The sequence below is a fragment of the Zalophus californianus genome, chromosome 9 (genome assembly GCF_009762305.2).
Source record: "Zalophus californianus isolate mZalCal1 chromosome 9, mZalCal1.pri.v2, whole genome shotgun sequence".
NCBI lineage: Eukaryota > Metazoa > Chordata > Mammalia > Carnivora > Otariidae > Zalophus > Zalophus californianus.
The window spans coordinates 72183169-72202748 of record NC_045603.1 but is presented as its reverse complement, the minus strand read 5'-3'; the positions used below and the strand labels follow the sequence as shown (position 1 = coordinate 72202748).

General features: G+C 34.2%; 1 protein-coding gene across 1 annotated transcript in view; it reads left to right on the top strand.

Moving 5' to 3' along the window:
• The first annotated feature begins 4417 nt into the window (after positions 1-4417).
• MUC19 (mucin 19, oligomeric) overlaps positions 4418-19580 on the top strand; it is a 45880-nt gene continuing 30717 nt past the window's right edge. The window contains 20 exon segments of the mRNA XM_035729324.1: positions 4418-4445; positions 4540-4560; positions 4952-5116; positions 6236-6406; positions 7400-7585; positions 7724-7891; positions 7979-8152; positions 8489-8641; positions 8733-8845; positions 9427-9522; positions 9673-9781; positions 9945-10015; positions 10017-10065; positions 13724-13952; positions 14695-14809; positions 15260-15320; positions 15541-15638; positions 17458-17668; positions 18383-18505; positions 18923-19046. Of these exon segments, the coding sequence (XP_035585217.1) occupies positions 4418-4445; positions 4540-4560; positions 4952-5116; positions 6236-6406; positions 7400-7585; positions 7724-7891; positions 7979-8152; positions 8489-8641; positions 8733-8845; positions 9427-9522; positions 9673-9781; positions 9945-10015; positions 10017-10065; positions 13724-13952; positions 14695-14809; positions 15260-15320; positions 15541-15638; positions 17458-17668; positions 18383-18505; positions 18923-19046 (2465 nt within the window).

The following is a 19580-nucleotide window of genomic DNA, read 5'->3' as shown; positions in this document are numbered from 1 at the left end:
TGTTGTAAGACTGTGCGCCCAAAGTGGGGCCCTGAGGGATTTTTTCCCCTATTTGTTGTAAGAGGATTTGGGAATAACTTTGACTGCAAACTACATTTTAAATAATTAGAATTTTCCAGGTTTTTAACCTATACACAGAAATGTTACTGTATAGTTTTCTTTAGAAGCATTTATATAAAGTGTCTCCAAACCATTTCTTCTTAGCCTTTGGCTAAATATGTGTATATGTATTTGTATGTGTAATTATGTACAACTTGGTTTTGGTAACAGTTTGTCAGAACACATGGAAAATCTTTTAACTGGCTCTGTTTCCTGTTTTACTTAATTTATGTCTATGTTTCTGGAATAGATTTGGCAACCATAAGTCCTAGATTTTTCAGGACAGTCCAATTTCTGAAAGTTTATCTTAGTATCAGACCATATGCTTTGAATTTTTGTTTGATTGATGTAGTCAGTTTGGGTTTAGGAAATTTGTGAAGATTATAGAGCATGGAGAAGCATTAAAAAAAAAATCTACAGTCCATTAAGTACCAAACTAAAAATGTTACCCAAAATGTTTTTTTTTTTGAGGGTTCTTGAATATGTAATCAACATGTAATTTTATGCAAAATTCTATTGCTATTGTTAAATGTTTCATTTCACAAAATTCTCAAGAAAATTTTCTGGGAAACCAATGCTTTTATATATTTGATAAAATATGTTTATATCTTTAAATATAACTTAATACATGTGCTTATATATAAATTGTCATTTGTTATAAATTAGTCATTCTTAGTGTGTTTTTGACTCAGCCATACTTACTATAATTTGATATCTTGCAGATATACATGCTATTCACTTAAATATGAAGAAAATTCACCTTGTTAAACAATAATAACACTTAAATCATTTGTATGTAGCATGTACATGAATTTTGTATCTAGTGGTACAATAGAAATTTTAGCCATTTCATTCAAATTAAGTAGTTAGTTTCATCCAGTATTTTGAAAAAAGATCTTTTAATGAAAACTTCTGCATTTTACCAACAGAATAGGAATCAATGCTTTGCACATTTTCAGTCATCTAAGAATTACTGTTTTTTTGCTGTGTTCTAATTCCTGCACCTAGGCTGTACTTTAAACTGGTTGGAGGACGAATGGAGCCTTTCTCTTTTATGGGGGTGTTCTGAAGAGGTATAAATATACCACGGTCAATGGATAATTAACCATATTCATGCCTGAGTATTAAATTCAATGAGCATAGCTCTGTGGAAACACCTCCCAAGGACAAGAAATGGCTGTAATCAAAATTCACTTTCTGTTGGCAAATCTGTCAGATAAGCTACTAATGACAGCAATTCTCCCTTTTTTTCTTCAGATGGAAAAATAGCTGGAAGCACATCAGGCAAATTACTTTTATACTAAACAACAATAAAGTGACAGTGCTTTTATTTGGAGAGAAGGCATATCTCTCCTGGAAATAACATTACAACATTTAAAATGAAATATTCCTTATTATAAGCAAACATATTATAGTGTGTTTTTGAATATTCTGGGCCAGATATTTACAAATTTAATCAGCATTTATAAAGGTGATAACATTTGAAATAAAAAATTGCTGTTGTTACTTGCCTTTTTAAAATTTTTAAACCTGTAAGAGAAGTGTAGATACAGATTTAAGGATTTACTTTCCTTAAATAAGTATTTTTTATTATAGGATTAATTTCTTAGAGATCTGTTTTAATTAAAATTGATCCTGGTCCTATTAGTTTTATTACAGATTCCCTTAGAAAATTGAATAACACTGAATATTATCGATTATTTTGTTTCTCTATCCACCAAAATGAAAAATAAGCCACAGCAAATCAAGACTGCTTTTATGGAATTTTTCTTATCTAAGAAAAGGATTTTTGCTAATATCAACATAGATTCATTTTGATTTGGTCTAATGCATACAACAATCAAAATAGCCCAAGATTTTATATGTTTTTCTTATGTGATATTTTAGATCTCTGTGTCTTTCTACAAACAAAATACAATAAAATATAATTGGAAGATGTTTTCTTTGAGGTAAACACAAACTGAGAATAAGCAGCAGGTTAGTTGTCTCATGAAGACAGCAAAATTTTCACTTCCTCATAACTATGGATGGGACTCATTAGGTTTTACTATAATGAGAGCAAGAGCTTCTTTCCTTCCAAGAGTACAAAATCTGATTGTTAATTAGAATAAATTGAGTCATATGAGTCTTGAGCATTCTCCTAAGAGTCCTCATTTGAGAAATGTGAGTGAGGTGAGGAAACGCTTAGAATTCTATAGTTCTCTGAAAATCTTCTGAAATTATGAGCAATTGAGTTTTTTCCTGTGTCTCTCAGGGAACATCCCAGGTCTGGGTATTACTTAGGAAAGACTTGAGGATTTCTAAGGCTAGGGTTGCACTGGATGAATAAAAATGCCAAGCAAGGAAGCCTCAACCAACCACTCAACCAGCCAACATAAAACTGGTCAAATCCAGAACAGTGGTATCCCCCACAATCTTTATTCTTTAATGAGACAAGATTTACATATTTGAGAAAAGGAAGGACTTTATGTTTTCTGATATTTTTCCATTTTACTGATTTCAGACAATGTAACTTGTTTGTTGCCATTACCTTTAAAATCTCCCCTTCCAGGAAGCTCATCTATATTCATCTCTCTCATCCAGCAGTTTTTCTCTATAGACTGAAGGTGGAGGAGCCGAATTATGTCTATTTCTCTTTTCTGATTCATCCTGTTGTCTGAAGTCTGTGATCTGAAGTAAACATTTTATTTATCTTTAAGCATTTTATAAGCAATCTATCTTTAAATGAGATACACATTTTGCATAAGAAAAAAATGATTTCCTGGCATATTTTACCATGTAATCTTAGGCAAGTGATTCAGTCTCTTTTAAATATCCATTTCCTCCTCTACAAGTGAGGAATAATAATAGTACCAACCTTTTGGGGGCTTGTGAGGATTGAAGAGATAAGGCATGTAAGGTATTGTTACACGTCTAAGATATGGTACCTACAAAACACATCTGACCATTACTGCTAGTGACCCTAATGGCAATGTATTTCTGAGTAAGTTTTATATATTAAAAAAGGGATAATTTAATTAGTAGAAACAAACATGGCACACTGACCAAAATACCAGACTATTCATTTCCACAACAGAATGAATAAATTTAGAGGAGACATTGGTCCAACAAAATGAAAGATCTGATAATATATCTATGGGGTTGAACTCAGGAGAGGTATAAGTATAGTGAATACTTATGAAGTAAATAGATGAAATAAAAAGATTCTGCATAAGTTTCATGTGACAAGTTGGGTGAGGAAAATAAAATATATTGAAAGATACTGTCCTTCCTTACTGAATACTTAGTATGTGCCAGACACTGCTAGGTCCTTTTATCTTATTTGATTCTTTCATTTAATTAATAACCACATTATAAAGTGGGTAATGTTTCATTATCATTTGTTATGTAGTCTCCAGTTAATAGATAAAGAAACTTTTATTTCAGAAGTATTAAATATACCCAGGGGCATAAACCAGGAGCAAGAATAGCACATCTATAAATAAAGGAATAAAATTTAAAATAATTTTTCTTCCAACTTGACAAAATCATATTTGTGACCACCTAGAAGGCCTTATTCTAATGCAAATTTTCAAGTCACTGGAATTCAATGTGAGAACAGGGTGTGCAGTGCCCTTGCCAATGTCTCTGTCCCCACCACCCCCTGCTCTTTCCATCCCTGGCTTTGTTCCACACATACAGAAATACACTTGCCTGCATGTCTCAGCATCATCTACTACTCCTGCAAAGAAGCACCCCTTGATTATCCCCCCAGCCTAGGGCTTCTCATTGCTTCAATGTGGTCTAACCTTGGGAAAATGGTCTTGAGAGCAGACATGGGACCATGGGACTTTGAGGACTCAGTATGGTCTACAGTGGGGGGAGGGAGGATGGCACATTGCTCTGCCTTTATTCTTTGCCCTCGGAGGAGAGTCATGGCATGAGGAAGGCCAGAGTGAGACTTGAGTGGTTCTGAGTGGGAATCCCTCTTGCCTGAGTCTAAGAGAGGCATTGTCAAACGCCATTCTGACGGTAGGGCTGGGAGTCCAGATGGGTTTGACTCAAAAGCCTGTAGATTTCCCACTACTGAATATGACCTCATTTTTCTCTGCTTTGGCATCAAACTAAGATAGTTAGTTATTCAAATCTAATATCTAGACACCTGGGATACCTCAGTGAATAAAACAGGCAAATAAACCCTTGAGTTTATGGAGCTTAAAATCTAGAAGAAGCGGACAGTCCGTAAGTAATAAACGTAAGTAGTAAACATGGTATATTACAAGGTGATAAAATCTCTGGAATAAATTAGGGTAATATAATGATTTTTGGGAGTGTTAGAATGGGGATAGCAGTTTTAAATGGTCAGAGTATGCCTCATTGAGATGACATTTAAGCTGAGACTTGAAAGAAGTAACTGCTACAACTTATGAATAAATGTTCTCATTGTTTTTTTCTTTGCAGGAAAACAGAAAAGACAAGCAGGTATGTTATCTTAATTTTATCAGCTATTACTAAGCCAAGGACAGTGTGGATTCAACACAGCAGAATATTTTGATGGGGGGAGGTTGGACACTGGAACTCAGGGCTTAGCAATGGAGAGGAAGCAGCTGGGGAGGTTTCTGCCCTGACTATAAGTAGCATTTCTAGTACATGGCAGTGAAATCTTCATAGCTTTATTCATCTCTCTTTTTTGAAGTCTTAGGATTATGACAAAAAGTTACGGATATGGCAATGAAGGCAATAAGCAGTGTATGATGTTCCAAGGGCTGCCAGAATAACAGGGAATAACATGGCTTTCTAAGTGTCACAATTGAATCACCTTTTTGTGCTAGCAATACTGTTTTCAAATATGATCTTCTGTTATTCACATTAGGTGGCTTTTTGTTCAGTAGTCTGAACTTTGGTGATCCAAACAGAAGAAAGAAATCTCTTGTTGGCTCACTCCTTAACACTGGATTTAATGCTCCAGGAGGGGCTGAAGATGGGTCGAGGAAACATCGAGATACTGATAGTTTAGTGTTAAAAGACACTCCAGCAGGTACTGTTAGAGAGCTTATCTAGGAAACAAGTGCTTTATTTCATTTGGGATAAGCTGGTAATCTTTGCATCATTTGTAGCACATGACCTTAACAGTAATAGTTGGGAATAGAAAGGCACTAATTCCGGGGCCAATGAGACTGACTTTAGAGAATTCTGTCTTTAGAGAATTTTGGTAAAGATGTTTACATTAAGTTACATTTTTTTCTCCTGATCATTTTAGTTTTTGTATGCTAACTTTCTTCTTGGGGCTAATATTATAATGATCAATCATTTTTATGATATTTAATTAAAATACTTCTTGGCCCCAAATTTGGTGCAAGGTTTCTCTAGTCACGTTTTTATCTCCAATCACAATTTATTTTCTATACTGGGATTCTGTCTTTAAATTGCATGCTCAGTTTTATGAGTAATATTATAAAACAGGGTTTCTAGACAGTTTGTGGTCTGCTATTTGGTTTTGTTTGAAAAAAAAAATCAACTTTCTTTAGATGAGGCATGTTCTGTCTGGTTCTACATACTTCTCCCAATTGGCCAAGTTTTACTTTACTTGCCTGGTCCCCCAAATCTCTATAGTTCATACCTGTACAAAAATAGAAAAGAAGGAGATCCAATGAGGAAAATAACTTCAATATTTTATATTGAAATTTAATATTTGAATCCAAGTGATGATAACTGAAAAGGGAGAAACAGTTTGGGGTATAGGGGTGCAGTTGAAATTATCGTCAGGAAGGACACAAGTTTCTTGTTTATCCAGTCATCTATTTGGGGGCTGACAAACACAGTATGACTAATAAGTTAATGCAGATACACTTGCATTTGTTTACAATACTGAGTTGTTCATTGTTAGCTCATGTTCTAAAGAACACAGTGAAATTTATCTTAAATGGCCCCAATGCTTTAGTTTTCTAAAGGAATTCTCTAACTTCATGGTAAATTGGTTACCAGGCACAACCCTGGTTACACTGTATGGAATTATATATGGAGTGGAGGGGAGGGGGGATATTTTTGAAATGATAATGTAGGCCTAGTTCAAGCAATGTGTATAGATTAATTTCTTATACATTATGAATGAATGCAACTTTTTTTTTCTGTTAGTGATTGTGTTTTTGTATGGCAGAGAAAACCAAGTTAGCAAGTGGTTTTGCCAACAGTATATGTGGTGGTATTAAATTTGGTGGCACTGCTTTAGATCAAAATGAAGTTGGTAGGGGTCCATCTGGCCAAAGTGGATTTGATGTGAATGTGGTAAATGGATTGGCTGGCTCTAATTCTGCTGCCAGTGAAACAGGTATTCTAAGTTGTTTCTTAGTTTCTGCTTTTGACAGGAAAAAAAAAATCAATCAATTAGCAAAGCAGGGAAGGTGGTGTTTTGACCTGATTTAGTGTTAGAGAAACTTGTGGAAATGATTTTTAAACTATGTTTGATTCTTAAAGGATCTGTGTTGTCTTCAACAGAAATCATCAATTTAAACATTTTAGTGAAGAGGCAATTAGATTTAATTGTGTAGGAGTTTGGACCTGTAAGGAAGAGACCCAGTTTCTATCCCCTTCCCTGATAACCTTCTGTGGACTTTGGGAAAGCCACTTAAACTCTCTTGTTCCCAAGTTTTGTCTTAAGGAACAGGATAATTTGGGTCTCATGTTTCCGTACTTTTGCGGTGTTAATTTTTTAAGTTTCATTACTCATATTTCAACTAGTTTTCTTGAAGAAGAATGCCAGAAAAAAACAAATTTATAAAAGTGTGGTAAATAGCATTTTATATTTGGAAATTAAAGTCAGTGAAAGAAGTTAGGGTCAGTAAAGTATGTAAATCTTGCTATTTTTGTGTCAGAGCAATTTATCTTAAAAGATGTGGATGTTGGTGGAAAGAGGAAGAACAGAAAGGAGTTTGTCAGTAAATCCATGGGCTTTGGCTTTCATATCAGTGGCTCAGGAATTCTAATCCAGACTCTGCAAAGAAAAAATACAAATAATTAATCATTTCCATCCTTTGTTTTTTTGCTCTTGATAACAGTTGAATCTTACATTTGCCTTTTGATTTTGGATTTGGTGGTAGAAAGAAGGGTGAATTTGAATTTGGTCTTGGTAATTCTGGCTCATGTGGAATGGGTATCAGTGGTTTTGAACAAAAAGACTTTGGTGAAAATGAAATAGGAAACATTGGAAAATCAAGTTCCAGTGATCTAGTTATTACTCTTTAGGTTTTGTGCGTAGAAAGTAGAGTTGTAAGTTGTATTTAATTATTACCTGGTAACAATCTTTTTTTTTTTTAAATTTTAGCAGATAATACCAACCCAAGAAATAGGGCTGGATTTAGTAGCAGTGTCTCTGGAAATTTGGGATTTGGTTTGGGGGCATCTGATCAAAAGGGATTGGGCATTGGTAGAGCTGACCAGAGTGAAATGAGCAGCAGAGGATCTGCCAGGGGTGAATCAATGGGTTTCAGTTTTGATGCCCATAGCTCAGGTATTCCAACTAAGACTCATTACAGAAAATTTAAAATTAATTAAATTAACTAATTGGTTAAAATATATTTCTTTAATATTTAACAATGAACTTATTAATTAACATTAATTTTTAATTACATTTTAATTTTTCTGTCAGTTGGAACTGGGTCTTTTGGTTGGGAACTTGGAAAACAGAAGGGCAATGCTGCATTTGGTTTTGGAGCTTCTGGTTCGAGTTCATTTGGTGGCAGTGGCATTAATGGCAAAATAAAAATTGAAGGAAATCAAATGGGTAGTTCTGAAGGACCCATTCCCAATGATCTAGGTATTGATATCTCATTCTTCTGCATAAAAATTTCTGAATCATGAAATGTTTTCAATACACTCTGTGACATCATTTTATATTCTGCAGATGATACTGGTTTGAGAAATCGGAATACATTTGTTGGTGACAGCCCTGGAAAATCAGAAACCAATGTAGGGGTTTCTGGTCAACAGGGATTTAGAATCAATGAAATTGTAGGGACTAAAATGAGTGGCAGTGGATCTGCCCGGGCTAGATTCAAAGGCCTTGGATCTGATGCCGGTAGCTCAGGGATTCCACTTGGGCTCTTTTCCTGAGAAATCCAATTGGATTTTAAATATTCATTATTTTATTTGATAATATTTTGACTTTTCTGTTAGTGGGAAGGCCTGGGTCTTTTGATTTTGGACTTGAAGGAAGGATGTTTGGAACTAATTTTGATTTTGGAGATTCTGGTTCAAATCACTGTGGTGACAATGGTGATAACAGAATAAAATGTACTAGTGAATTTAGTTCCAGTGGTTTAGGTGTTGATGTTTAATTTCTGTGCATAAAACATATTTGATTCATAAAATTTATTGAAATATGTTCTGATGACAATCATTTTACATTCTGCAGGCACCACCAGTGCAAGAATTGGGAATAATTTTGTTGATGGCATATCAGAAAATTTGAGATATGGTTTTGAGAAATTTGGTCAAAAGGGATTTGAAAGCAGTGGATCTGATTGGAGTGATAAGAGCAGCAGGGAATCTGATGCCAGTGGCTCAGGTAGTCTAATTTTGGACCCTGCTCAGGTGAAATCTAAATTGATTTCAGCCTTTCATCTGTTATTGTGTTAACATTTTTATTTCTCTGTTAGTGGGTAAGTCCTCATCACTTGATTTGAGATATGGAGAAAGGAAACGTGAAGCTAAATTTGATTTTGGAGATTCTGGTTCAAATCGATTTGATGACATTGGCCTTAGTGAAAATGTAATAAAAGGTACTAGAGAATCTAATTTTAGTGGTATGGATGTTGCTAGTTAATTTTTTGCTTAAAAAATTTCTCAGTTATAAAATTTATTGAATATGTCCTATTGACAAACTTTTAATATTCTGGTAGAAGTACCAGTGCAAGAAGTGGTGGTGAGCATGCTAGGGGTTATTTTGAAAATTCAGAGGTGCCTGGGTGGCTCAGTCAGTTAAGTGTGTGCCTTTGGCTCAGGTCATGATCTCAGGGTCCTGGGATTGAGTCCCACATCAGGCTCTCTGCTCAGCTGAAAGTCTGCTTCTCCCTCTTCTCTCTCTCTGTCTCTCCCTCTCAAACAAATAAATAAAATCTTTAAAAATTTTTTGAAAATTCAGGATTTGGTGCTGGGGCATTTGATAAAAAGGAATTTGGAGGCAGGGGATTGATGGAATGAGCAGCAGCATTTATGTTGTCCCTGGATTCATGAATCTCAGGTCCAATGCCCATAACTCAGGCATTCTACTAACCTGGACTCTTGGTGAAATTGAAATGGATTTAAGTTTTTTTAATAATTTTTAAAAATAACATTTAAATTTTCCCTTAGAGGGAAGGACTTGGTTTTCTAATTTTGAAAATGGAGAAGAAGGGTGAAACTCAAATCGGTTTTGGAGATTCTGGTTCAAATCCAATGGCCATAGTGGTAAAGCCTTTGATGGAAATGGAGTAGGTGGTCACGGAGGCTCTAGCTCCAGTGCTTTAGGTATTGATGATTAATGTCTGTGCCTAGAAAAATTCTGAATCATGCTATGCCTTAAAAATAATTCCCTGACCATCATTTTGTATTCAGCAGGTGACCCAAGTGCAAGAAATGGGGATGGATGTTCTGGTTGGTACCTCTGAAGATTCAGGATTAAATTTGGGGTCATCTGATCAGCAGGGATTTGGAATCAGTGGAATTGGTGGGAATGGGGAGAGAGACAGTGGATTCTTGGGGTCTGGATACTTGAGTCCTGGATCTGATGTTAGTGGCTCAGGCGTCTTAACCTGGACTCTATTCCCAAGAAATCCAAATTAATTTCTTCCTCCTTTATTTCTCTTAATCACATTTTGATTTTCCATTAGGAGAAAACACTTGGTCTTCCAGTTCTGGAAGTGGTAGAGGAAGGAAGGGTGCAGCTGGACTTACTTGGTGGTGGTGCTTCTGGACCAAACGAATTTGGTGAAACTGGCCTTAGTGGTACAGGTACCTGTGATACTGGAAAGGATGTTACTGGATCTGGTTCTCATGGCTTGAGAATTGAGATTTATGTCTGATGATTAGAAAGTCAGGATTCTAAAATGCATTATAAAAGAACAATGAAAATCACAAACATTAATAATGATACAAAAAGCAAACCAAAATTCTGAAATGATAAACTGTATGTAGATGTGATCAAGGAAAAGTCATTTAATATTTTTTGGCATAGAATGTGGAACGAGTTTTGTGGCTGTGATTATATTGATGTGGAATTATTTTTGTTGCCTTTATGCGAAACTGATTTGGAGTTGCAGAAGTTGAAGAGGTGGTTAGAGTAGCAGATAATTTGTTGGGTTTGAGCTTTGTATTCTGGATCTGGTCTTGGTAGTTTAAATTTTTTTGCAGATTTATTTCTGATAAGAGCAAACAAGTTCTCTCCCTTTTGAAAATCTCATAAGATTTAATATTTCTCCTTAATGGAAACATTAGATTGAATAGTTTAGGAATTTGTGGTACACATTGTTAAAATAATACTTATGGGAACTATATTGATGCTGTTAGCCATATTGGAAAGTCTTAGGAGCACTGGACTAGATGACCATAGAACTGTGGGTAGCAGATTCACTTCTAATGATACAGGTGATCTGAAAAATATTCAGGATTCACCTGTAGAACTTAACTTTAAGATTGATACATTTTTAAAAGGTAAAGTCTAATTAGCAATAGAGATAGTGTAGTAATGGTTGACCTCAGTCAGGATTGACTATCAGTGAGTATGTTCAAAAAAGGCTTGGTCATACAGAAATAATTCTATTTTGGGTTGTTCTTAATCTTTGGACATCAATTTTGAGGTCAACACTGCAAAGGAACTGATAAATTTGAAATCATTCATTATTTATGCCACCGATTTTGTTTAAACATAGTTGGTACAAATGGTTTAAGAGACCCTGAATATCTAAACTCCAGATCTGCTGCCATTAGCTCAGGTATTCAAATTTAGGATGTGTTCCTGAGAATGTATTGAAAAGTAGTTGCCTCTCATCTTTCTGTTGTGGAGTGGTTACCAGTTTGAGATTTTTCTATTTGAATGCCAGCTTTTGTCTGCTTTAATTTTTTAAATAAGGCAGACTTTTATTAATTAGTGTTCTTTCTGGTAGTGTATCTAATAGCAGTGAATCTAGTGGATTTGAAATGGCAAGTTTTGGATCTGTTGACATTATTATCTCTTGACATTAGACATATTCAGATGAAAGCTCAACTAGGTTTTCATACTTCCAGTGTTTGTGAGTGCAGACTCCTTTGCTCGATTGACATCTTGAAATGGTACCCAGATTTCCCAAATGTAAAGCAATTCAAAGTGGGAGTAAGTGTGGTTGAAACTGAGATAGGAGGCCCTGAACTCTGTTTATGCAAACTTTCTCTTTTCCTGAATACATTTTAAGGCAATTGATCTAGAATGAATTAATTTGATGTTAGTTCATTTGGTGGTGAGGCATTTAATTTCGTTTCTCCCACAGGTTGTTGAGTTGATAATATATTTTTTTTCTTATACAGCTTTACGTTATTCTAAGTCTGCTAGCATTAGCAATGCTGAACTTGGATCCATGGTTTATCCGTCAGATTTTCAAAACTTTTTTTCATATTTTACCAAGTAAAATGTACGCATTTAAGAAATAAATAAATAGCTTAACTATTTTGTATTAAAATAGGTGTCACAAGCTCCTCTAACAACAGTGCCTCTGGACCATTCAGTACTCCAGGTAGTTGGATTTATGACTTTCAGTGTTTAAAATCTATATATATGATGCATATGTGTGTATCTGTGTGTGTGTGTGTGCATGTATACATAATTTTGAAATTTAAATGTTCTGTGGATTATTGATTTACTAGCACATGATATTGTTATGTCTTTTCCATGTTGAATTGAGCTTCTAAATGCTTCTTTTTGAGTAATAAGATTTAGATAACCAACTGTATATTTTAAACAACTCCATTAATAAGATAGATTAAATTATACTTTAAGGGAACCTAAATAAAACATAATGCAACTTCTCCTCTATCATTTTAGATATAATATTTTTTAAAATGACTTTATAAATAAATTAAGAGTTCAATCTACTTCCACTTGACCTGAGAAAAGACAACCTGCAGTAAAGACAAGTGGTCCCAAGATACACAATAAGTGGTGTTATAAAAAATATTTGAAGATTCCATAAAAATATTAATTTTTGTTATTGTTGTTGCTCTTCTATTCTGCTTGATTTTAGACCTTGCTCTAAGATTTCATATAAATTTACTTGGTCACATAAAAGGGTCAATGCATTAGAAATAAAAAATCACGGAAAAGTATCAGGGGATATGAATTTTCCTCTCTGATCAGGAGAATTGAGTTCTCTTCATATGTAGATAATTGAATTATTAGTATTATATAGTAGACTGATGTAATAAAATCTACCTTGGACCTGTTTAGCTAATAGCTTCCAATAAAAGTATGCTAGCAAGGTTCTATTTTTGAAGTTCAAAATATAGTTCTGTAGGGGATGCAGCATATGTTAGTAATTGCACATGACCCAAAATGAATAAGCTCATAATGATTTCTGAAAATCCTATGGCTAATTGTTCAAGAAAAAATATGGATTTAAGAGATAATCGTGTATATGAACTTGGTAAATCACAGTTCTCACAAAATCAAATTATATATTCAGGATAAAGAAACTTATTGATGGCCTTCAGAATCAGCTTCTAAGTTCCCATGTAGAAGTTCAAATCCTGTACATTTAAAATCAATGTATGTCTTGAAATTTAAGTAATCTATGCATTGTGTTAAATAGCAAAAGGATCCAATATTCCAGAAGCAATTCCGAAATACTCAGAAGTAAGCCCAATTATTGGTAAGTAAAAATGACTCTGATTTCTATCTATATATTTTTATGTCCAAGCCAGCCAGTACCTAATAGGGTTATAAAGTAACCAAAATTTGGAACTAGTTTTAAACATTTACCCATCATCTATCTGTTTGATCATTGCATTTTTGAATGACATCACATTTGTAATATTTTTTTTCAAAGGTACACATACGCACACGCACATGCACACATATATACACACGACACATAGACACAAGTATACACATACATGCATATGAACAGATGATATACACATACATGCACACGAACAGATATACACATACATGCACACGAACAGATATACACATACATGCACATGAATGTACATGCATGTACATAAAGAAATAATATTCTTTAAACTTATTTGATATAAATGGTAATACCCTTGTGCAACATTAGAAAGATTATCTCTACAAAAAGCAAAACAAGTAGGCAAACAGATCACAACTCCCTCCGTATCTACCTTCCCATAGTAGAGACAATTTCCCTTTTCCATAGGAAAAAAGATGTTTTTATTCATGTTTTATTTGAGCCAGAATAGACACCTTGTGTATTCCCAAGGATTCAGGTACTACTTTTAGTGTGCTTTTGCTGTATGTATGTGAGAAAGAAAAACACTGATTTAAGGTGGTGGCTGTGAGAACAGAACCTTTCAGTGATGTTTTCTCTTGGTACATAAACACTTAAAAAAAGCAGAACTAGATGCTACATTAATAGTTCTAAATAATTATGAATATTCTACTCTAAATATTTTGTAGGTGAAGCTACTACTTGGGGCAAAGGAACATATAAAGCTTTCAATGGTCGCATCTTTTCCTTTGAGTCTTCCTGCACATACAGTTTCTGCCATCATTGCATTGAATCTGGAGGAGATTTCAATATTGAGATCAAACGAAGGAATAATAGTGACTTTGAAAAAATAGCAGTTAAAATCGACAATAATGAGGTCTCTATTTTTGGTGATCGCATTCTAGTTAATGAAGAAAGGTAAATGCCACAGTGTTATGGATAAATGCTATAGAAGCACTTAAAGTAACGAGAGCAAAAGAAAAAAGGTTGAATAGGGAAAAGATGGTACTCTTTTCCTATTTTGGTTTTCATATTGGTTTTATAATAATTTCTTGGATAGGAGTCTGATAGAAGATTTTGTTATGTGTGGGACTGTAAAATACTATATTTATTCCTATAACAAGGAGGGGAGAAAAAGAGTAGTTCTGTTGTTTGACTATTTTGAGTATCTAGATTTGGGGCAACATGCATATTCAACACATCTGCTAATAGAATATTTCAATTTTCATTTGTATGTTTATAATTAAATATAAATATGGGATTTTCAATAGATTGAAACTTAAACCATTATTTTTAGAAGTAGCAATTCATATTTGGAAGGGATGCCATATTTGAATGCTTTCCAGGATAAGAAGTTGAGGCATGATATTCTACTTGCGAACATTTCAAATTATTTGATCATTTACTCCTTACACTGAACCAGTTTCTTCTTTCTTATTTCTCTAAAGCCCCAAGGATTTGTTCATTGTTCTTTAAAAGTCTTTCAAAAATTGGAAAAACAAAATCATTGTGTCTCCTCTTCTGAAATGAGAGGAAAAAGAAAACTTTAATATTTATTAGCCAGTATTATATTTATGATACTAAACATGGATTATTTAAAAAAAAACATGTTATAATACTATTCTTGCCATTATATGTACTTGTATTTTATACTTTTCAGAGTACAGATACCATATGACAATAAATTGATACACATTAAAAAATATGGAGAACATTATGTCCTGAAAAGCCGTAGAGGAATCCTGTCTTTGATGTGGGACAAAAATAAGCTCTCAGTAAGTCTGGCTCTGATTTTCTTACATTTCTGTGCTTTTTCTTCTTTGCTTTCAGTTACAAAAACATTACATTATAAAGAAAATAAGAGCTAAGATTTATTGAAAAATCTCTATATTATGCGCTGTACTAAGCATTACCTTATTTAAAATTTAAAATACCTTCAAGTACATACTATTATTAATCTTATTTTACAGGTGATGGAACTCAGGAAATTCAGGCTAATACAAGCTATCCATCCAAAGACACACAGTTAGTAAGAGGTAGAGTCAGGATCTTTCCAACTTCTAGTTCCAGGTCCTCTAAAAGAGGCTCTATATTACATGCCTAAGTAACCAGCTTAGGTAGAATTGAATATGAACAGACACCGTCATTTGGTTTGGGTAAATTTTGTCTTGAGGTAATTATAATATTTTATAAACATGTACATGTGGTTTTTCTTTTTTTTAAAGCTTGCTCTTCACAAGCAATATCCAACTTGTGGTCTTTGTGGTAACTTCAACAGCACTCCAGGTAAGATTTCAGTGCATTATGTCTAAGGAAATTGCTTCCTGAAAGAAAATTATAAAATGATTGCTCATATTTGAATAACTCTAACAATAATTTGCATTTGTCTAAAGAATAATAACTTGTTAAAATAAAAAATATGTTGTCAATTTAGTTCTATTTAGCTTGAAAATAACATGTATGTGCATAGTGAATATCTTGAACTAAGCATTGTTTTCTTCTTAAGGAGACAATATCAATGAACACATTGCCAATAGTAAAATTCCTGGTGATTGTCCCAAAGCTTTTAGTAAAAGCTATGAAGTCTGTGAAGATGGCATAGAGGTGAGAGATTTATATTTCACCTAGTAGCACATTTCAGCATTGTTCTCCTTAGTTTCAATTTAGATAGCCAACATCCTCTTCTAAGCACCTGTGCCTGATTCTCAGAATTGTGCAACTGCTTTCTCTCCAGTGTCCCTGCAGTCTGTTTCTCAGCTTTAGTTTAGCTGTAGATACTAAGAGTTTTTCTTCAAACTCTATGATATTTACTATATATTAGTGTAACAATTCTGATTTTTTTTGCATAACGTTTTAATTTGTCTGTAAACTGACACACTTCACCTCTCCATTAAATCTGTTGGTGGAATCCATATACTGTGTCCCTAAGAACTACTTTCTGCTCTCCCGTACTTTTGCCCCAGAGAGCTAATCTGAATTGTCAGCCCGTGTATCCTTTACTTTCTTTTTGAAAGAGTTATGTATAATTAACTATTTTGACTATGACACTTGAAAATAGCCCACTCGGAATTTTCTACACTTGTATAGTTCTGTTATGTTGAATTTGATAGGTTGCATTTATTTGATGAGTGAATAAATGTTTACATATTCTTGTTTCAATCTAGAACAAAATTCTCAAGATTAAGATATATGGATAGTATGGATAGAAAAGACTTTCGGTTTTACTGACAATGGATGTTGCATTTATAACCATCTTGTCATCTTCTAACAAAACAAATTAAGCCATGACATTATATATCATCTGCTATCCTCTTTGTGAAACCCTCCTTGGTTTTCACCGTTAGAATTGCTTTCTCTTTCCTGTTACCCTATGCTACTTCTTGCTTCTTATGATAAGAGACCATCTATAAAAATTTCCCTTGTTTCTTTTCCATATGTTCCCTATAAAATTATGCCTTCTATGATGACAAGAGTTATGTTTTATCTATTGTGGTAGTTGTATAGCGTGTGAGAACTTACTCCTGGTGGCTCAAAAATATTAGCTCAGTGAATATATAAATTCATGTTAAAGCTAATGCATATTTAGTAAGGACATACTATGTGCAAGACACTGTTAAGCCAAGAGGATACAAAATTCTATTTTTGCCCTAAAGAAACCTGTAATCTAGTGATAAAGATACGCAAAAAATAATAGACAAAAAAGCAATCTTTGAATATTTTATTTCACTTAATCTTATACCTCACTTGGAGAATGTTATTAGTTGTGCTAGGGCTTAATTGTTACAAACCGTGCATTTGCTTGACAGTGGTTTTATATTTCTCTGTGACAAACATATGAGCAGCTGTGTGGTAGCTAAAATATGTTGAAATTTGAACTTTTGTGGGTTCAGTGATGTGTTTACCTCCTTAACCAAGGTGAGAACAAATATATTGTTTCCAGAGTCAACTCACATGGCCCCCACCAAGAAAGCCCACAGTGACTCTATTTTACTGCCTGTTTGCTCACCAAATATAACACTAAGAGATGAAGGGTGGGTTTCCCTTCTGTCTTTTGTGGTATCAGTCATTTGCCATCCCATTCTCTGGCATTGACAATGGCTCTTTTTTCTCACCCCTTCCATTTTCTCAACTGGTAAATTTCATGTCACCTTTGGAGAAATTTTGGATGAGTGTAGGCACAACCATTTCTGAAGTCGTTATATAGCAATCCAAAATGCCAGAGGTGAAGTATTCTTTTAGGAGTCACTGTGCCAACTATAACACTTCAGAACTGTCCATTTCAACCAGCATTCAGCAACTCTCCCTGCCAAAGCTACAGGTTATCATGCAAAACCAAATAGTTCTGAATTTATCTTTTCCTAAATATTTATTTGATTGTCATTTTTTCTTATGTTTTAATAAAACTTCACACTTTATTTTGTAGTACTGTGACAAAATTATTGGAACTTACTTTGAGAAATGTAGAAAGGTTGCCGCTTTTTCCAATGACTACAGAATGATCTGTGTTAATGATTACTGTGAAAATAGAGACAAAAATTCTACGTGTGACACTTATTCAGAATTGTCCCGCCTCTGTGCCTCAGACGGTCCCAGCATCTATGAATCCTGGCGAGATGATTCTGATGTGACTTGTGGTAGGTTTTAAATTTTATTGCACATTCCAAGCCAGGAAGTTTCTATAGCACTTTAAAGTTGAGCTATATTTCAAAGTAATGTTCTTAAATGACTGTAAGCCCTGAAAGGGACCTTAGATATGGTGGAGTCTCATCTCTCATGGGTACTTAATAGGAAACAGGACTGTTTTGCCGTAAGTTGCAGTGCTTTATGAAAAGATCTCAATTAGGAACTTTATAGTCTATAATTTGTAAAAGTCACTGGGAAAAATGAGAAATCCTGCAAAAACTGAAAGAAAGTAACTGGAAAAGTTATCAAAAGTATGTTGATTAGTACTATGATTTTCTTTCAAAAAATTAGTAAAACATAGATGTGACTTTCACACAAATATAAAAGTACTTTCAACTTAGGCTTAGCTCAATCCTTTTAAGTTAAAATACAAGTAGAAGATCAATTTCAAAGTAAGATGAGATGTTATTACACATATAGTATACATTTCTTCCTAATTTCTGTCTTCATTTTTAATTTTTTCTACAAATTAAATATTGTAGCATAAAATAATGCATGAGAAATTGGCACGATTTAGTTGTACTGAATAATTTTTAAAACTGATTCATGTCTTGAAATTTAGACTCAAAGAATCCCATTTGAAAAGATCCCCATTAGAATATTATGTATTTATCACATTCATTTCCCTCTCATTCCCATGTATACATATTTCTATATTTCTCCAGGAGAACCTAGATGCCCAGAAAAACATATCTACAAAGAATGTGGTCCCTCAAATCCTGCAACTTGTTCTAATGTGGCTCCTTTTCAAGAGAGTGAATGTGTGAATGGCTGCGTCTGCCCAGAAGGTAATACACTCTGTGAGAATATTTACACTAAAACAACTGAAAACAGTGACCCAAGAATGGTGGGTCTTATTTCTAACCAGATATTTAATGAAATCACCTATTCATAATCCATCCTTCTAGCAAACTGCAGAAGAGGAGTAGAGACAAAGTTAACGTGTATGTCTATTTCTATAGTACCTCAGGGCCCTGGTACTCCACAGATGATCCCCTAGTCCTGTATTGGGCTCCGTAGGAATGTTCCATGGCTCAGAAAATTATACTCTTCCCAGTTCTCAAACTAGGGGTAATTGCTAAATGGAACTTACCATTTTAAGTGTGTGCTTACACTTGAAAGAACTAGCTCAAAGTGATTTCACAGTTTACTGCTTGAGAATTTACAGATGTTTATATAATTCTTGTACAATATATTTATTCTAGGTTACCTATTAGATGATATTGGAGAAAAAGGGGAATGTGTATTAAAGACCGAATGTCCCTGTAATTTACATGGAAAGATCTATAAGTCAGGGGAAGTCCGAAGAGGTCCTTGTGGTTCTCAGTGGTATGTGCATGCTTTTTGTCCACATTTTGTTAATAGTGAAATAATAATAATATTTTAATCTAATTTGAAATAATTCCTAGGTCCACCCTTAAAATAAACTTTTCAGAAATAAACACTGCATTTTCTGTGTAGATAGTTTGTCTCTTATTTTTTAGGGAAAGTTTAGTGTGTTTTTATTTATTTTTTTAAAGATTTTATTTATTTATTAGATAGAGAGAGAAAGAGAGAGAGAGAGCACAAGTAGGCAGAGCGGCAGGCAGAGGGAGAGGGAGAAGCAGGCTCCCCGCTGAGCTGGGATCCCGATGCGGGGCTCGATGCCAGGACCCTGGGATCATGACCTGAGCCGAAGGCAGACACTTAATCGACTGAGCCACCCAGACACCCCTAGTGTGTTTTTTAAATAAAATGTATGAGCTTTCTATGTATCTTTAGAAGTTAATAATTTTCACTAACTGAGGGTTTCAAAGAGTAAACCAATTGGTGGTTGCAAATATGGAGCAAAGAATAATACAAGAGTATGGTTACAACAATTAA